Genomic DNA, 17,499 nt, shown 5'->3' with positions numbered 1-17,499 from the left:
CACGTCATTCGTCGCTCCGCTCCGGAAGCGACGTTGTCCCGCCCGGCGGCCAACGGCTGGCTCGCGTGTGGCGGGTTGAGAGGTGAAAGATCAGGCGGGGCGGCGGGAAGATGGCGGCGCTGGCGGTTGCCGGGCGGGGGACGGGGGCTCCGTGAGGGGATGGCGAGGCGGGCGGCGCGCAGCGGCTGAGGCTCCCCCGCCGCTCCCCGCCGCTCCCGTCGGTCGGTCCCATGAGCGGGGCGGGCGGTCTGGCGTGGCGCGCGCTGCACGCGCTGGTGCGCGCCTTGCTCTGCTTGCAGCGCGCGCTACTCGCGTGCCTGCGTGGCCGCGCGGCCGCCGCCCCCGCCACCTCTTGCACGCTGCTGGCACCCGCCGCCCGCGCGCTCGGGTTCCGCGAGGCGCGCGCGGCCTGGCGGCGGCGGGGACCCGCGCACGGCGCGGCGGCGCGTGGACGGCAGCGGTGGCGCGCGGACGGGCGCGCCCTGCGGAAGCTGCCGGTGCACGTGGGGCTGGTGGTGACCGAGGATGAGCCGAGCTACGCGGACATGGCCAGCCTGGTCGTGTGGTGCATGGCCGTGGGCATCTCCTACGTCAGCGTCTACGACCATAACGGTGAGCGGCGGCCGCGATGCCCCAAGTCCCCGTCCCGGGTGGTGCCGTCCTGGGAGCGCTTCCTGGCGTGGAGCCCGAGGGCCGCGCTGTTCTGGGGTCTTCCCAAGTCCGGTGCTAACCTCTCTGCTGGCAGCTCCTTTCCCATCCGCTGGAACTGTTTGGCCACTTCAGAGCTTCTGTCACTGGGGGACCTGGGGGATGGCCCAATGGCCCTTCTGGCCCAGCTCCCGTGTCGCGATGACCCGCGACCCAACCACAGCCTGGGGTTGACAGGAACCGCTGACATCTGAAAGTGTAGGGCAGGGACTGTCAGTAGGGAAGAGCTTCAGGCTACCTGCTCTTATGAGTGCGGTTTATGAGCTAGGGCTGAACCTCCATGAGTGGATGAATGAAAGTAGCCTTCTATTTTCATGTACTCCTGTGTGAAGAAACAGGATGGATGAATGGTTAAACCTAAGCATGTATGTCCTGCATGCTGTCTGTATTGTGAAGTTAAATTACACGATCCGCATTTGGTGCTGCTTGGCATTTGAGTTGACTCTTGAGTTGAGCCAGTGCTTCTGGAAGCTCTGGTGTTTTTTCATGTCTGCTGTGTGATTTTATTTATTACTGGGTCTCAGGTGTAAGACCATTGAACTCTGGCTCTTGGAGGTAAGTTGATTCCACGTCACTGACTGTCATAAAGATAAGCTCAGAGTTTGGATTTCACATACTGTGAGGAAATCATGGAACAAATCTGGCTTCCTCATGCCTATCCTTTCCTAGTAGGGAGTTAAAACGAGCCATATTCAGGATATTCTTTGGTGATACTTTCTGTCCAGCTGTTGAGATAGGATTTCTAACCTGTATTGGGCAAGCTGTCAACTCAGAAGGGCTAGCAATACATGACATAGACTGTGTCCTGTTTCTGTCCTCTGCAGAGGAAAAGAAAATCTTCATTCTGAAGATCCCTGTACTCTTGCTGTGAGGGGTGAGACTGTAGGAGACCAGGCGTCAACTTGTTTTGAGCCACTTCCAGTGGCTGTTTAGAGGTGTCCTGCAGGTCAGGTGAACTGTGTAGATTTATGCCAGGCTAAAAGTACAGTTGTCTTCTAGTACTCTTTCAGGAAATGCCCAGCAGTGCATCCCACATAAGTAGGTGAAATCTATTGTCATCAAGTGTGCAAAAACATCTGAGGTCTACAGGCCTTTCCTCGAGCATAGACATTTGTGATTTTTTAAAAATTTTTCGCTTTGTTTTAAACCATCACTACTTGTAGTTCTGTTTCATGGTTGATCCTGCCTATGTGATAAAAGACTCAGAAGACTTGACTTTCACTAAATTCTCTAAGATCATTACAAGAAACTGGGCTTAATACCAGTCACTTAGCAGTTTAAACTGACCATCTGTGCAGGGCTGTTGTGGAACTTGGTTATGTTGTATTTCAGAGGGAGAACACTTCCTCATTTGGAAGTCAAAGAATGATATAAACTATTTGCATAACATCTCAAGCACGCAGAGAACAGCACCTTCTGAAAAGTCATTTATATGTTGTCAGTTTTTACTCTCAATTTGGAAAGCATTCAACCAGGTGAAATGCTGCAGAGCTAACAGTACCAAGGAAGAGAGAGAGTTTCCCTTATAGCTTGAAGAGAGACATTTTTATTGTACAGGATCTTTAACTTGTGTCAAACCTCAAATAAGTTATGGGCAATATTGCCTAAAATCTTACATATGTGCTTAGATCCTTTTTAGATTCCAGCACTGGTCCACAAATTATACATATGAGAACTGAACTGATGAACAGATCAAGCTGAGAATCATGTTTCTTGGTCATCTTGATTTTCATCTTGCTTACTATGCAACACTGAGGAGGGAGAAGGCACCAGACAATGCTTAGGTAGCCCCTGTTGCTGAGCTCCTGTCTCACAGTAAGGAACCAGAGGTGTAGCAGTGTCTGAAACATTCTTTTTTGAGAACCTACTACTGTTTCTCCAGCATGTGTTGAAATTTAGTTTGATCTAAGATCTGTGAGACTGTTAGAAGACTAAATATGATGACGAGAAATTACAAGGCTTTGTCCCCTGAAAAGCTGATACGCTTAGCAGTTCAGAAAAAAAAAAAAAGGGTCATTTGCTGCTGTATCCATGTATTGTTCCATTCATTCTAAAGTTACATATATAAATTGTTCACTTTTGTTCCATGTTGTGATTATGTTATTTTTTGTTTTGGTGTTGGGAATTTTTTTCTTTTTAGTTTGGTTGTTTTTGTTGTTCTAAGTGCAAGTTGTGTGATGAGTATGGATTTTAATTTTTCATTCTAAAGTTACATGTTAAGAGATTTTGCTGTCACCTCTGGGATCTGAAAATATAGCTATTACCTCATGATTTCAGTATCAAAACACATTTTTCAGTAGCTTGTTCTTCTGTTTTTCTCTGATACCAGAGAGTATGCTAGTTTAACTGCTAGCTTGATTTTCAGTTTGTTGGAGCAAAATTGAAGAAGGCAGAGCAACTGAAATGTTTTAAATCTGTGGCTTGTACCAAACTTCCAGGGTTGATGAGAATAGCCTGCCTTTACACATCATGTTCCACACACATGTTCAGTGGATTGTCCAGGATAGCAGCCACAACTGTTTTGTGCACAGCTGAGCTTTTTAGACTGACTTCAGTTTCAGAGAGCAGTATATGGTAACTGCTGGTAATAGCACATATGCTGCCTTTCTTTTGATGCTAAGCTCCTTAGGGTGTCTTGATTGAGCATACATTTCCATTGTCATTAAGTAGGATGTTGCAGCTGTTGCTAAATCCGGTGCTCAGTGGTGGTGGAGTCTGTAACTCTCAGCACTAACACTGATAATAGTGAAGGTGAATAAAATCAGGTGCAGCTTGTCCTTATCAGTAGCAGGGGATGACCCTTAATTACAGTGTGCACTTGTTTCACTCCAGATAGTGAGTGGTGCTTTTGGGCTGCTGAGCTGCTTCTGTTGAGGGTTTGTGTTCATACAAATGTACCAACTATTGATTTGTCAGAATCCCCACTAGTGCTGGCTGTGGTGGAGAGGGAAAACTAATTATGAGTGCTCTGGATCACTGTTAGCTGTGGTGAGGTGTATGTTTTCTTTTCCTTCACTGCATATCTGTATTACTGAGATTCTTTTGATTGCAACAGGAAACCTTGTTTACAAGCATGGGCTTCCATGGTTGCCTTCTCTGCAAGAAGCAGTGTGTCGGTTTCCTGCAGAAGGATTAAATTCAGAATATTTTCATATAGTAGTTTAGGTTAATTGCCCCTTCTATAGGAGGAAAGGAAAGCATGAAGTTCTTCACAGAAGTGCTAGATAAGATTTGTTTATAGTAATGAATTTCTATATTTGCTACAAAATTACAAAAGAGAAGGTTGTTCATGTATTCTGCAGCAACAAAATAAGTAGCTGTATTCCAGCTAGTACTGTTCTGTTGCAGCAGCTGCGCCAGTAACTGTAAAGGTAACTTGGCTGGAGTTGTGCAGGGCTCAGAACTAAGACTTTCTCTGTTGCCTCAGCATGCTTAGGGGCCCAAGGAGGCCTGGCTTTACTGCCCCTGGTGTGTGGTAGCTCTTTCAATTTTCATTGATGTTCAGCATGACAAAGCCATAATAAACTTAATGCTGCTGTGCACACCTGGGTTAAATGATGCAAACTAAAGTTTCAGGCTTTTGATCAAGAATTTATTTCTGTTGACTTTCGTATTGCCAGTCCTATTGGCAGAAATCCAGCCATCCTTGTCAAGACCTTATCTCTGAGGAAATACTGCAGCGTTGTTGCAGTCAGAAGACATTGATAATACAATCATATAATAGCACTTAAAATACCTTCTGGGGAGCAGAAGCCTTTACTAGTGCTATATACTTTAACTTCCTTTTGGTAGTTGTTTTGCCATTTGGGAGAGTTCGATTGAGTGTTACTTCTGTGAAGCTTTCCTGATATAGTTTAGGACAATTCTAGAGTGTTTTTTGGGAGCTTGCTGAATTTTGGCATATGGGTACTTTGGACTCTTAGATAGACATGTCAGGCTGAAGGTTTCTTAAAGCCCATAGTGTGACTGTATTGAAAATTTGGAGTTCTCATCCTGGCTATAGCTTTCTAGTGAATTGCTTTGCTTCTGACTGCTTTTATTTTAAAAACTCTTCGGAAGGCTAGAGTGTGCAAAAGAAATTATTTCATTAGTCCCAAAGTAGGTTTCTAGTCTCTTCTAGATTACTTGGTAGTTCAGCTGATTTGATCAATCCATAAAATCTTCTGTGTGTGCAGCATGTTCATTTTACTGGGCAAGATGATTGTGTTGTGGTTTTATGTCACTGGAACACTTGTGAGATACCAATATCGCACGGCATCTACTGTGGGCCTTCATCCATGTGAAATTTCACATTCAGCAGTTGCATTTTGATGTTGAGTTGAGAGGAGTTGTCAGACCACATTTATTAAAGGGATAACATTCATCTGTAGAGGTAATCTGCTTAAAGGAATGGAAAATATGAAAGAGGTATAATCTCCTTCAGTTGCTGATGAGCTCCTATTCTCTTAGTGCAGAATGTCCCTCCAAGAAGAATGTGGAAGGAATGGTCACCTGTGAAGTTCTCAGTTCTAAGTCAAATTCTTTGTTTGGTTAGTGCTGTCTTAAATGGCTTTAATCTGACTGAAATTTAAGTGACTTCAGCTGCATTCAAAATCAGATTGCTTTTTTTCCTAGACTCTTGGAATAAAGGAGGTATTTGTTTGTAGCTTTCCATATCGTGTGAGGTCCAGTGTAATGGCCATGCTTTCCTCTGTTATCAACCAGCATGATCCAACAGGATGTAGGCAAAAGTTGTTCGTGTATTAAAATGGTTTCTTGCATGTGCATTCTTTGAAGTGGCTTATTATTTGATGTTCTCAAAATGTTAGTACACGATAACAATTACAAGTTCTGATTACTCTTTCCTTGTCAGCACTGCAAAGAAGTTGAGAAAGCAAATAACTGAAATGTTGTGGAGATGGGTTCTTTACTAGGCTCCACTTTGGTAAGGTGTTCTCTTGCAAGGAGGAGCTAGTTCTTTTTCTGTGTTTTACCAGCTTCTGCTGCTTTAAAAAGCAAGGCAATTAAGAATGTGCAACTTTGAGGCCTTATTAAGGGCGTTAGCAGGCGGTGGCTGTGGTAGTCTAGTCAGACAAACAAATGGTTGATATCACTTGGTGTTTCTTCTCTGGCACTTCTTGTTGTGTCAGTTTTTCATTTCCAATTCAAGTTCCTTGTCACCTCAACACCTGCTGAATTTGCAATCTCTTAATTACAAACTTAATTTGTCAATATGTAACCCTAAAATACTGTAACACTATGGTTTCAAGCAATGGGGCATGGCTTGTAGCTGCTGTAAATCTGAGCAAAAGGTGTGTGCTCTGGAAAAGACCTGTGTAATGAGGACTGCTGCAGGAAGCTGTAACACTCCTGGTTTGCCTCAGCTCTAACAGCAACAAATGACTGACACCATGCTTGCAGTTTGTGTTACAAAAACAAGTAGTATTCCTGAAAACAGCTCACAAATTCTCAGTAATTAAAAGAAACCAGGACAGGAAGTTTTATACTCTTTTGCTTTGGGAATTTTAGTGCTTAAAATACATGTAATTCTTAGAACACTGCATTTGCAGAAATTTGCACATTTGCACCAGCTTGCAAAGCTGCAAGTGTTCTGACTGAACAAACATTTCTGCTTTTCAAAACCAGAAAATCTTCTGATAAGAAATAATAGTGACAATTTCATGTTTATGTTCCATATTAGAAATATGAGTTGTGCTGCATTTTTTTTCATTTAACAGCAAACATTTATTGCTAAAACTTAATAGACCTTTGTCAAACCATAATGTTTTATAATGTTAAAATTACATTATGGACTTTCTTTCACTTGTGTGGAAGAATGTGAACAAAATTGAAGGGTAACAGTGAATCAAGAGTTAAATTTCACTGCCTAGGAACACATAATTCTGCTACTGAGTTGGCCTACTCGTGCACTTGTTTGCTATATTTGTCATGTTTAAATTAAGCAACAGCATCTCCCAGAACTAACTTGGGTGCATTTACAAAGTTTAAAAAAAAAAATGAGTCTTGTAGATAAATGGGGTTTTGAGTTACTGTAAGGGAAAGAAGAATATAGCTGAGTCATGACCGTGTAAAATTATTGAAGTTGAATATGAATTTGGCCTGTGAACGTTGCATTTGGCAGGACTGTGGTAGCAGTGATGAGCATTCATAAGTCTCTTGTGCACTGACTGAGAGACAAATGTTGAAGGAGTATTCCCAAATGCTGTTGGTTTTTAATTAAGATCTGAGTTAGTCTGAATTTTTACTGCCTTCTGCTGTGCTTCAGGATCTTCTCTTCAGGAAAACTGTGTATGTGTCAAGGTTGGTGGATCAGTGGGAATTTAGGTGTGGAGGCCTTTTCCAAGGAAGGCATACTGCAACTATGTGGTACAACTACAGTAGCTTCCTATTTGTTAAACCGCTATTCTAAGAGCCATGCAGTCTGTAAGTTTGAACAGCTGAGGGGGTGGGTGAGATAAATGAGCAGAATAGAAGGGTGATACTCAGATAAATCTTAAGAACACATTTATTTAGCAAGTCTTCTGTATCTGTTGTGTGTATTAAGAACCTTCACTTTGGAGCTGGACTAATTCCATTATCTGATGTCTCTTTTTACTGAGAAGCAAACATGTTGGTCAGTTCTTCTACTTGTCCTCAATGTCTTAATTTACTTCAGAGCTGGAGTGTGGAATCTTAAATTAGTTCTTCCAGTCTTTGTCAGGAGTAGGCAAAAACCTTGCACGAGAAGGGATTTGATATCATTAGTGTTGGGTGGAAAAGGGGAAGAAGAGCAGCAGCTTATTTCCCAGGTTGGGGGCCTTTCATAATTATGTCACATGTTTGTCTGGATATTGAACATAGTTTTATTTCTCATGTCTAAAACTGTATGGAAGTCAAGTGACTCTTAATGGTGAGGCACATGCAGCCTTGTACAGATTTTCCTTGAAGAGGGTGCAGGATTAGCAGTTGCAGTGGCTGCACTGCTGCTGACCTTGGGAGTAAGGAAGACAATCACAGAACAGACTAAGCCAGAGTTGTATGAAGCTATATTATTTAAAGAAGCATCCTCAATTTCTGTTATGTATAAGTATACCCCAGAAAGCAGGAACACAAAGAACAGCAATTTAACTTTAGTTTAAACTTAGTGAAAGTATTCTAACACACTTTTTTCTGTAGAGGTTTGTGCCTTATCACAACTTGCTTTTCCATAAACACGTGAAATCCATTATAAGCATCACTAACACTTCTGTAATCAAATAGTTTATTTTTACAGGCAGTATCCAGGATGAGAGGAAAAATACTTTGCCACCTATTAAAACCTCTGATGAAGCCTGTGGAAAAGTTCTAATTCGTTAGGCCTAAAGGCTAGCATATTAAATAAATTCATTGTATCACTTCATATGGCAAACTAACTCCTCGTGTATTATGGTCTTAATCCAGTTATACAGTTGACCAATGTGGGAACTGCTGTAGCAGTTCCAGATCCTATAGTCAGGTTGTGGTACTGAATCCTAAGCCTGATCATGAAATTGTGTTTCTTACATTGTCTTTTGCACTGTCTGCATTGTAAGATTAGTTTTCTAATTTGTGGGCATTTTTAGACTGGTCAATGGAAGTGTTTGACATAAGATTTCTGAATGAAGCTCAGTAAAAACCTTTGAATACATGTGATAAAAGCATTATGCAGTTCCTGAGTGAATATACCTAGCCATGCTTTTGGATTGTAAATATTTAAGCTGTGATATTTAGATTTTGCTGTGGCATTTGATTAGAAATAATAGAATTATGTTTCTCAAAATCTAGAATTTGTTTTAGTACAGGAATCCAAGTATGTTTGAAGCAGGCTTTTGTGATTTCCTTTTGTGACTTTTGTGTATTCAAAATGTGTCTAACTTAAATATATAAGTATAAAAAAGCTTTGGGGACTGCATGAACTCCTTGAAACATACAGCTTGCGAAATTCTCTTATTAGGAAATCCAAGCTTTTGGATGGCTTAAGAGTGGGCAGTTACTAAGATCTGAAATGCTGATTTAGTGGTGATTTGCTTTGCTAGCCTGCAGCCTTAGGGATGAGGCAGTAAGTAGTAGGAGACTAAAGCAGTGTGGGCATAAAGAAATTTGGTGTTTATCTGGCTTGGTCATTCTTTGCTGATTATTGCTTTCTCTATTTCTAGGATACTAAGGACAATGAAGTAAGTCTTAAGCTATCCCTTACGCAGTTGCAAGTTGCTGCTTAAATCAGGCTGGGTGAAAGAAAAACAAAAGCACATGATTTGTCTTTCCAAGGTCACTCAAATTAGTCATGTGCAGTAGCATTCACTTTGAATTCTTATCTGCACTTGTGAACTCCAGTCTGAAACCAGTACTGACTAGTTTTTTCTGCTTGTCTATTGTCAGATTTATTTTGTAACATCCCTTATAGGAGTTGGCTGACACGCAATGTTGGTTTTTTTTTTAAAGGTATTTTCAAGAGGAATAATTCAAGATTAATGGATGAAATTTTAAAACAGCAGCAAGAACTCTTGGGACTAGATTGCTCCAAGTACACCGTGGAATTTGCAAATCATGACAAAACTGGTCAAGGTAAGATGAACTACAAGAGGGGCTTGGTATGCCTCTAAATACCTGTATATCAATGATAAATCTCCTATGTACAGTGACCTTTTCCTTCATTAAGAACTGATTATCAGAAAACATGCAATCTTCCTGGTCTAGTATTAAACTTCCATTGTGCTTTTTTGTTGTTAACTAACAGCAAAGCATTGATCTCTCCTTGCTGTACTAATCATTACTGGGTGGTCTGATCTTTCCTTCAGCCTGACTGTTGTGCCACAACCCCTTCAATGCATTAGTGTGGCTCCATTCCCCACTGTTTCAGTGAAATGAATTCTTTTGGTGAGAGTTGAAAAAGCATTGAAGTGTAAGGAGACTAATGTCAAGTTAACAATGTGTGTGCTTCCATCTTTCCAAACATACACCTCAAAGTGGGAAGGAGAAAGGGAAAGAGCAAGACTGCTGGTTGTCATGGCTAGGTGTAATACCATCAGGAGGGTAAAGGGCACAAGTTGAAAAAATAAATTTGGTAATAATAGCTTTTGCACGTAGTTAGATGTGGAAAGCAGGGGTAGGTTTCAAGTTGATGTTCAGTAATATCTGCTGTAAGTACTCATTTGCTTATCTGCTGCCTAAGACAAATCCTAGAAGTCTATTCAAAATATAATAAATCACAGGCATGTACTTGAATCAGGCCTTTGTCTTAAAGGGATGAACTGATATAGCTCCCCTAACTATGACTCATAATATTTAAGTAGGTGTTGCAAAAAAATACCTAAACAATGCTTATGTTTTAAGATCATCATAGTTCAAAGACTTACAAAAAGACTGTGCAAGTTGTGGTACATTTAGCTGCATTTAAAATGTTGCTTGCAAGTTTTGCCTCTCCTATGAGACCTGACCAGATACCAAAATCCTTTGTGCCAATTTTCCAGTATGAAGTATAATATTGTAACATGAACTTGTGTTATGAACAACTTAGCTTAAGATGCTAGCATTTATGTGGAAGAACCAGGTTTCATGCTATTTTTTTTCCTTCCTGTGAAGGTTGAAATAACCAGAAGAAAATGGGGTAGACAGGCTATAAATGTCTTAAACTCCAGCATTCTTAGCTACACTTACCTAAGTTGGGATATTTATGTTCACACCAAACAAACTACTGAAAGACTTCTCAGACTTGCTGATGTAAAGAGTGCGTTTAAATCTCAGGAACCTTTTGTGCTGGAAACTGTGAAAAGCAGAGGTGTTTGCTGTTCTCTTTTAAAATTCTTCATTCTTTTTTAGGAGCCTTCACAGTCAGATCAGATGCTTCATGTTTTCAACTAACAAACTGACATCTATCCAGTTTATTATTATCTGCAACTTTTCACTTCTGAAAAACAAAATTATAAGTATTACATTTAGGCATACGGTTAAATATTTTTTTAATGTAGGACATTTGATGCAAATTTGCACATCAAACAATATTAAGGAACAAATATTTTCATTGTTGGGGCTTTGGCTAGATGAACTGAGGGGTTTTAGGTGTTCGTATGAATCTTGACTGTGCTGTGTTGTCCTTTGCAGTCAGGTTCTGCAGTTTTAAGAAACGTTATTTTAAAGTATCTGGTTATAACTATCATAAGTTTGGTTTCAGCCTGAAGTGTTGACACTTTGGTGTTTAACCCACTTAACTTCAAGCCAACTTCAAGTCAGTTTCTGTGACCTTCAGCTTCATTGGCAAGTTTACCTCTTGGGTATCTTACCAGAACTGACAATGATGCAAGTCATGTAGTATGGGAAGGCTCTTGCCTCTCAATAGTGTAGAATTAAGATAATTATTGTTGTGAAATGTCCTCTTTAAGTCACACATATAAATTACAGATGAATAGATGAATTCTGGATTATTATCTTGTTCCAAGCTTCAGTGTAGAAATCGTAGATGCTTACTGTAACTCTTGCATCAAGATGCTGTGATCAGATTGAGAGAGGCCCCCAGCTTAATCATTATGTCATTCAAATGTACACAGTAGCTGTTAAAAACACCTTCCTCTTCTAGGGTAGAAATTAGTTTGTTGGGGTAATTTTTCTTTCTCTGAACCTCTTTAAGTTACTATCCAAGCACCTTTCTTCTTAGTGCTTTGCCTGACAGCATAAGAACCAATCCAGATTTCCTGGAAAACTACATTTCAAGACTGAATTAAACCCCTTCTCACAAGACTTCTCAAAGCAGTTGTCTTAAGCTTGTGTTTTAGTAACACAGCAAATCCAGAAAACTCTTACTCACTTCTCTAAGAGACAGGTGAGGTGTATCTGTGACTAGTTGTAATATACAAATTAAACTACAAGTTACTTTTAACTGTATCTGTGACTAAAGCACATGCAAAACAATTACATTTCTGTTGCTTTTAAACTATGTTTTGTACTTTCAGTTTTAAATTGCCAATCTACATTGAAGGTGCTGTCTCCGGAAGATGGAAAAGCAGACATAGTCAAAGCTGCTCAGAACTTCTGTCAGTTGGTAGCACAGCAGCAAAGAACACATTCAGACCTGGATGTGAACATGTTAGACAACTTATTAAGTAGTAAGTATAATATGGAGGGGAAAGAGGACTCAATTAATAACAATTTGGATAGTAGTAGACTTACTGCTTGGAATGTATGCATTTTGATGCTTAGTCTGTTAGAGTAAGTTATGAGTATTGCTTTTAGGTTTCTGTTAAGAATTTATTACTTGTTTATTGCCTTTTGAGCTGTTTTTTTTTAAGCAGAAAAAATCTTTAGCAGAAATCTTAAGCTAAATTGCAGTTTTGGCTTTTCAGAGTTTACAGCCTCTGTGGTATGTTCTGCAGTGAGCTTTTTGAAAAAGTACTGTTGGGATTACCTAAAACTAGGCTATTCTAACTTAGGTTAACTACCTGCAAGTTGCAAGCTGCAAACATGGATGGGCAGAGTTTTTTCCAGATCTAGTTACAGTGATTAAAGCTGTTCCTGCCGCCTGACTACTACTCATAGTGGAAATGATACAGTACTTGCTGTTCTCTTGCTGCTGTATAACGCACACTAGCTTAGTTGTCTTCATTACTAATTCATGCAGATTACTGACTCTGCAGTGAGATGTGTGGCTACATGCAATAGCTGTGAAAAGAACAGGACTGCCCTAATATCACACCTGGGAGAAGAAGTTTAGAGTTAGCATCCACTTTTCTAGTGGTGCTGTGGAGCTGTAATGAGTTGGTTAGCTTGCCTAGGTGATCCATGCATGTTAGTTGCAGCTGTAATTAGCTCGGCAGGGTTCAGGTTTCAGATTGCACACTTGAACTGGGATGTCTTTTGGCATGTTACTGTAATGTGGTTCCCATTAATTGGACTTCAGAGTCTGATTTTTTTCATGTGGGTGGTCAGCTGAATTGTTCTGTGGATGGACCTTCATGGCAGTTTGGCCACTTCAAACTGAATTCCATCCCTGTAGGAATTGCACCCTCCTATAATGGAACTATTGAATGTATTTAATAAGGCACTTGAAGAAGAACTTGGGACATCTATTCTGTTATACCCCAAAGGCAATTAAAGGAAATTAACAATCGCTTCTTCAGAACAGTCGCTAATCTAATGGAGAACCAATGGCAATTGTTACCTGTTGTGTGTATTTTGGCCAGTGATCCTTAACTGGAGCTTTTCAAACTTGTTGGGGATCTTCTGTCTGGATATATTAAAAGTATTAGGTCCAATCTTTAAATCAGCAGATACCTTTTTTAAATATTGCATGCAAGCTGAGCACAGAAAGATTTAATCTGTCAAAATGATGAAGTTTGAAACAAGCTGCTTCATGTATTTGGCTAATAATTAAGGATAATATCTATAACTAGTGTGCTACTTATTAATTTGTTTACTTAATGTTTAGGACATTGTCAGAGGTGAAGTATTGTTTCATGACTTATTTAGCAGCAGCTTTTGAAATTTTGTTTTACCTGTAGGCAAATTTAGTTTGGGTGTATTTTTAATGGAACAGTATTGAAAGTAAGCATCTGTGCATTACTGAATTGAGAGCATGTTCTGAAAAGCAGTACTTGAACAGTTATATTCTGAGAGTTTGCATTCATAGTGTCTTATGTAAATCTCTGGAGTTTTACATTTTTATTTAAATACCTGTTAATGTAGTTTTTAAACTTTTTGTTCATGTTTAGGGTGCAGTTATTGAAGCCTAGTCCTAAAATGGTATGATTCTAGCTTGTCATGTGGTTTTTCTTGTTCTTAATTCAGTTGTGCACTTAATTCTTATAGCTTGAGTTTTCTGCAGTGTAAGAGTACTTTCTTCTGAGCAATGCCTCAGCTAACCAGCTTGTTTTCAGAAAAGTAGGTGCCAGCTGCATTTTAATATTGTCTCTGCTTGCTGTCTGTCTCCCTTCCAGCAAAGAACATGACTATCAATTAAGGCTACTCAAGTTGCCCAGTAAAATCTATGTGGAGAAGAGTAGAGTTATCAGTTCTAAAATTCCTTTATGTTCCCCTTGCAGAGCTCCTGACCTAGCAGGGATGTTGCCAGATTCCCATCCTTTGAGTGTGCAAGTCTTTTGGCCTCCTTTGTCTTTTAAAGTCTGCTCCCAAATCCTTGTATCTTGCATGTGCTAAACTTGACTGCTGTAACTCTAGCAGCTCTGAGGGAGCTTCCACATGTAAATTATCTGTAGCTCTGCTACGTTTAAGTAGACAAATGGATTCAGAGTGGAAAGCACATTACTGTGTTGTTTAGTAGGCTGTTCTGGCAGTAATACTACAGTGTGCATTTTCATTTTCCTTCAGATAGGAAATGTTAGCATTAACTGGGCTCTCTGAAGGTCTTTTCCTGTTTGAAAAGCCATTGCAGTGTTGAAGATCCTGCCACTGTACCAGCTGAGGAGTACTCAGCTACTGAATCAGCTGATGAGTAAAGCTGTCCACTTCCTCCAGAGTCCCCACTTCTAAATATTCACAGGTTCCCTGCAAAGCTCTTTCATACTAACATGCTAGCTTCTGAATGCATAAGTGGCTTTTGCTTTGCAATTTTTTTTCTTAACTTGGAGATAAGATTTGGACTGTGGCGTAAGACACTCCTTTATAAAAACGTCATCCTTCCTTTGAAATGCACATGCCTGGGAAAATAGCTTCTTTACCTCTGATAAAAGGTATCATCACTATTGTGGTGATGCTGTGGGGAGGGAGGATGTGAACTTTTTGAAAAATCTCCACGTTCAGTTTCAAAACCTGGGTGGAGCAAAATCTGACCTTAGTTTCCTTTTCTGTTATTCCTGAAGTTAAGTTTCTCTACAACTAATCTGAAAATTGTAAAACGCACTTATGTAGTGGGTTTTTTTTGTTTTTTTTTTTTTAATTCAAGAAAATGAGGAAAGAATTGAGAAATAACATTGGAAGTTTGGAGCAGGTATTTAAACTTTATCTGCTAAACGTAGTCATTATGCACTATAAGCACTCTTGCATTTAACCTGCAGAATTGATGGATATTGGAAGGGGTGACAAGAAATTACCTGCAATAATCATGACTAATTGCAGCATTTTAGCAGAATAGGGTTATGATTGCTAGAATGCTTTTCCAATGAGCTAGGTAGGTGCAAGAGGAACAGTTTAGCTTCTTGGGTCCCCTTGGGATGCTTTGCTGGTTTTCACATGTTGCTCTAATCAACTTGCTAGAATTAGCAGGGAAAGCTGGACTCAGACTACTCATTCTAAGCCTATTTCCTGTCTGTCAATTTTAGCCTGGAGTAGCTTAGGCACTACAGAAGTATATGGAAGGGACACAGAGGTAGTGGTGTTTGGTCCCTAATTGTCTTCAGTCTTAGAAGATGAGTAGGATGATTTCATGAGGGAAAGAACTGGCTGCGGTTTTAAGGTATGGGTAGTGAGAGTGTAGGCACCTAGTGGAATTCATCAGTATTATCTATCTCTGCCCTAGAATGTGTCAGGTTGTCCACATAGTAACAGAAAAAGGCATATTACTCTATTCTTCCTCATTCATCTAACGAGAAGGATGCCAGCTGCAATAGTTTCCTTGAAATTTTATAGTAACTTGGTTTTAAAATTTCTGTCTAGTCTCATACTGAGAGAGACAAGTCATCTAACAAGGTGTTTTTGTTTTTTTATTGGTCTGTAGTACCAAGGTGTTCTTCAGTGAAACTTTCTTAAGCTTAATAGTCCTTTTACTCTACTTAACTGCAGCTCCACATAATTAAGTAAGCACTGTAGTAGGCAGATGCAGGGTATAGCATGTTCTGTGCTACTAAAATGGAGTTTGCCAAGGCAAAACTAGCACAAGTCAGATAAAACAGGATTGTTTTATCTGATTGCTGTACTCAAAATAATGTAACTGTTGCTGTTACTTCCATAGAAAGTCTTTGAAAACTAGCTGACATACAAATAACAGTCCAGCTGGGCCTGCAGTGGCTGCCTAAGCTTTTGCTCAGTTGGTCTTTCAGGTGTTGCAAGACCAGTCTGTCCTCTTGGGCTTTTAATTGTTAACTTGTCCTTGGGACCTTCATTTTTTTAAAAAAAAGGCTTTTAGTAAAAAAGCAGATTGCCTTAATGTTTAGAGCTGAAACAAGTCCTCTGATGAATTTAATAAAACCTAATGTAACTTGCTATTACAGGTACAAATGGATTTCCTGATCCTGATTTAGTCTTGAAGTTTGGTCCTGTGGACAGCACATTAGGATTCCTTCCGTGGCACATCAGACTGACAGAAATCATGTGAGTTGCTTATAAATGTTGTGAAACACACTGGATTGAAAAATGTCTAGCTAACCAAGTCTTTATGACATAACTTATGGAACTGGCCAGAAGAGGAGATCCAGCTAAACAAGTATCTGGAGATTGATTTGAGGGTATTTTACAATTATTAAATGAAACCTGTTAAAAATTCATTGTTGGTTTTTTGGCCCTGACTAGGCAACAGCAGGCTTCATGCCTCAGGTTTAAGGAACAACTTAGGGCTCCATCTAGGCTGTGGTCCAGTCCCATTTGGCAGTGTTCCTTACATCACTATTGGTTTTCTGTGGCTTACAGATTTCTGACAGGGAAACTAAGGATGTAAGGGAAACAGGTTAATACAAGAATATCACACCTTTGGATTACTTTTCAATTTTAGTAATAACTGAACTGACTAGATTTGCTGAACTCCTTGAATCCGAGAGCATTTATAACGCACTGAAATGTGTGGGCACACCTGTGCTGCTCCAGCTTTTCACTGATTTGAAGGGCCCTGTGTGCTTTAATGGGAGGCTTTGGTTTAGAGTGACTGGTTTAGTTGTTAGAGTTGAATGATAGTAACCATGTTGAGAACAACTTCACAAGGTTATTCAAATAGTAGCTTGCTTTTAGTGATAATCTTGAGTGGCTGTATGAATAGTATGGTGTTTATAAAAGCTAATTTTCATGTTTCTAACTTGCTTTCTCAGTTCTTTGCCTTCCCACCTAAACATCAGCTATGAAGACTTTTTCTCTGCCCTCCATCACTATGCAGCCTGTGAGCAACGCTGGGGAAAGTGACTTCAGGCTGAGTGCATGGAGTTAGGCTTTCTGTGGGAAGGAATTGATGTCTGTTTACAAGCACCTGCGACCCATAAGTCTGGTTCATAGTCCTTTCTTAATTTATCAAAAAAATTCAATAAAGTGTCTTACCTTTCTAGAGAGTCTGTGTGAATGCGTGAGAATCTGTGGGGAGGGGAATTCACAGATTTCCTCTTTGAAAAAGACAATTACTAAAACAAAGCTGAATTGCCCTCACTTTGACATTTAAGTGTCAAAATGAACGTGCAAGAATTAAGTGTTGTAAAATCTACAGGACAATGTAAATAGGAGTTCTGTGCCGTGAAGGTCCTTAAAACTAAAAAAGAACTCCCATCTTTGTTTCTTAATTCTTCATGGTCAGGCATTTCAGAGCTAATGGTTTATCTTCAGATATATTTACTATGTAATATGTGAATTCTAGAGAAGCTGATTTGGTTAACTGAAAATAGGGACTGCAACTTGGCTGGGATGACTAAGCCAGCTGTAGGTGTTAAGGTCTAGAAATACTGAGAAGATTCCATAAAAAGAGATGGAAGCTTCTATGGGAAGTGGAATAGGCAGTCTGTATTGCACTATCCAGGTTGTTTGTTTGTTTTGTTTGTTTGGGTTTTTTTAAGTGGTGGAATTAAAGTATTTCTACAGCCCTGAGTGAATGCAGCATCTCTCAGCATCAGGTCAGTTTTCCATTGGGAATAAGCATAAACAGTACTATGTATTGTT

General features: G+C 40.0%; 1 protein-coding gene across 1 annotated transcript; it reads left to right on the top strand.

The window, feature by feature from the left end:
- The first annotated feature begins 230 nt into the window (after positions 1-230).
- Positions 231-16,901, top strand: NUS1 (NUS1 dehydrodolichyl diphosphate synthase subunit). The gene is made up of 5 exons (XM_005518307.3): positions 231-612; positions 9,148-9,270; positions 11,652-11,804; positions 15,861-15,960; positions 16,668-16,901. The coding sequence occupies exons 1-5, from the start codon at positions 231-233 to the stop codon at positions 16,756-16,758; spliced, it is 849 nt and encodes a 282-aa protein (XP_005518364.2). The 3' UTR covers positions 16,759-16,901.
- Positions 16,902-17,499: the final 598 nt, after the last annotated feature.

This window comes from Pseudopodoces humilis, chromosome 3, assembly GCF_049639895.1.
Source record: "Pseudopodoces humilis isolate 2021_Gansu_Grassland_sample_001 chromosome 3, ASM4963989v1, whole genome shotgun sequence".
Classification (NCBI taxonomy): Eukaryota; Metazoa; Chordata; class Aves; order Passeriformes; family Paridae; genus Pseudopodoces; species Pseudopodoces humilis.
The sequence above is the reverse complement of the archived record's forward strand: the minus strand, read 5'-3'. Positions and strand labels throughout refer to the sequence as shown.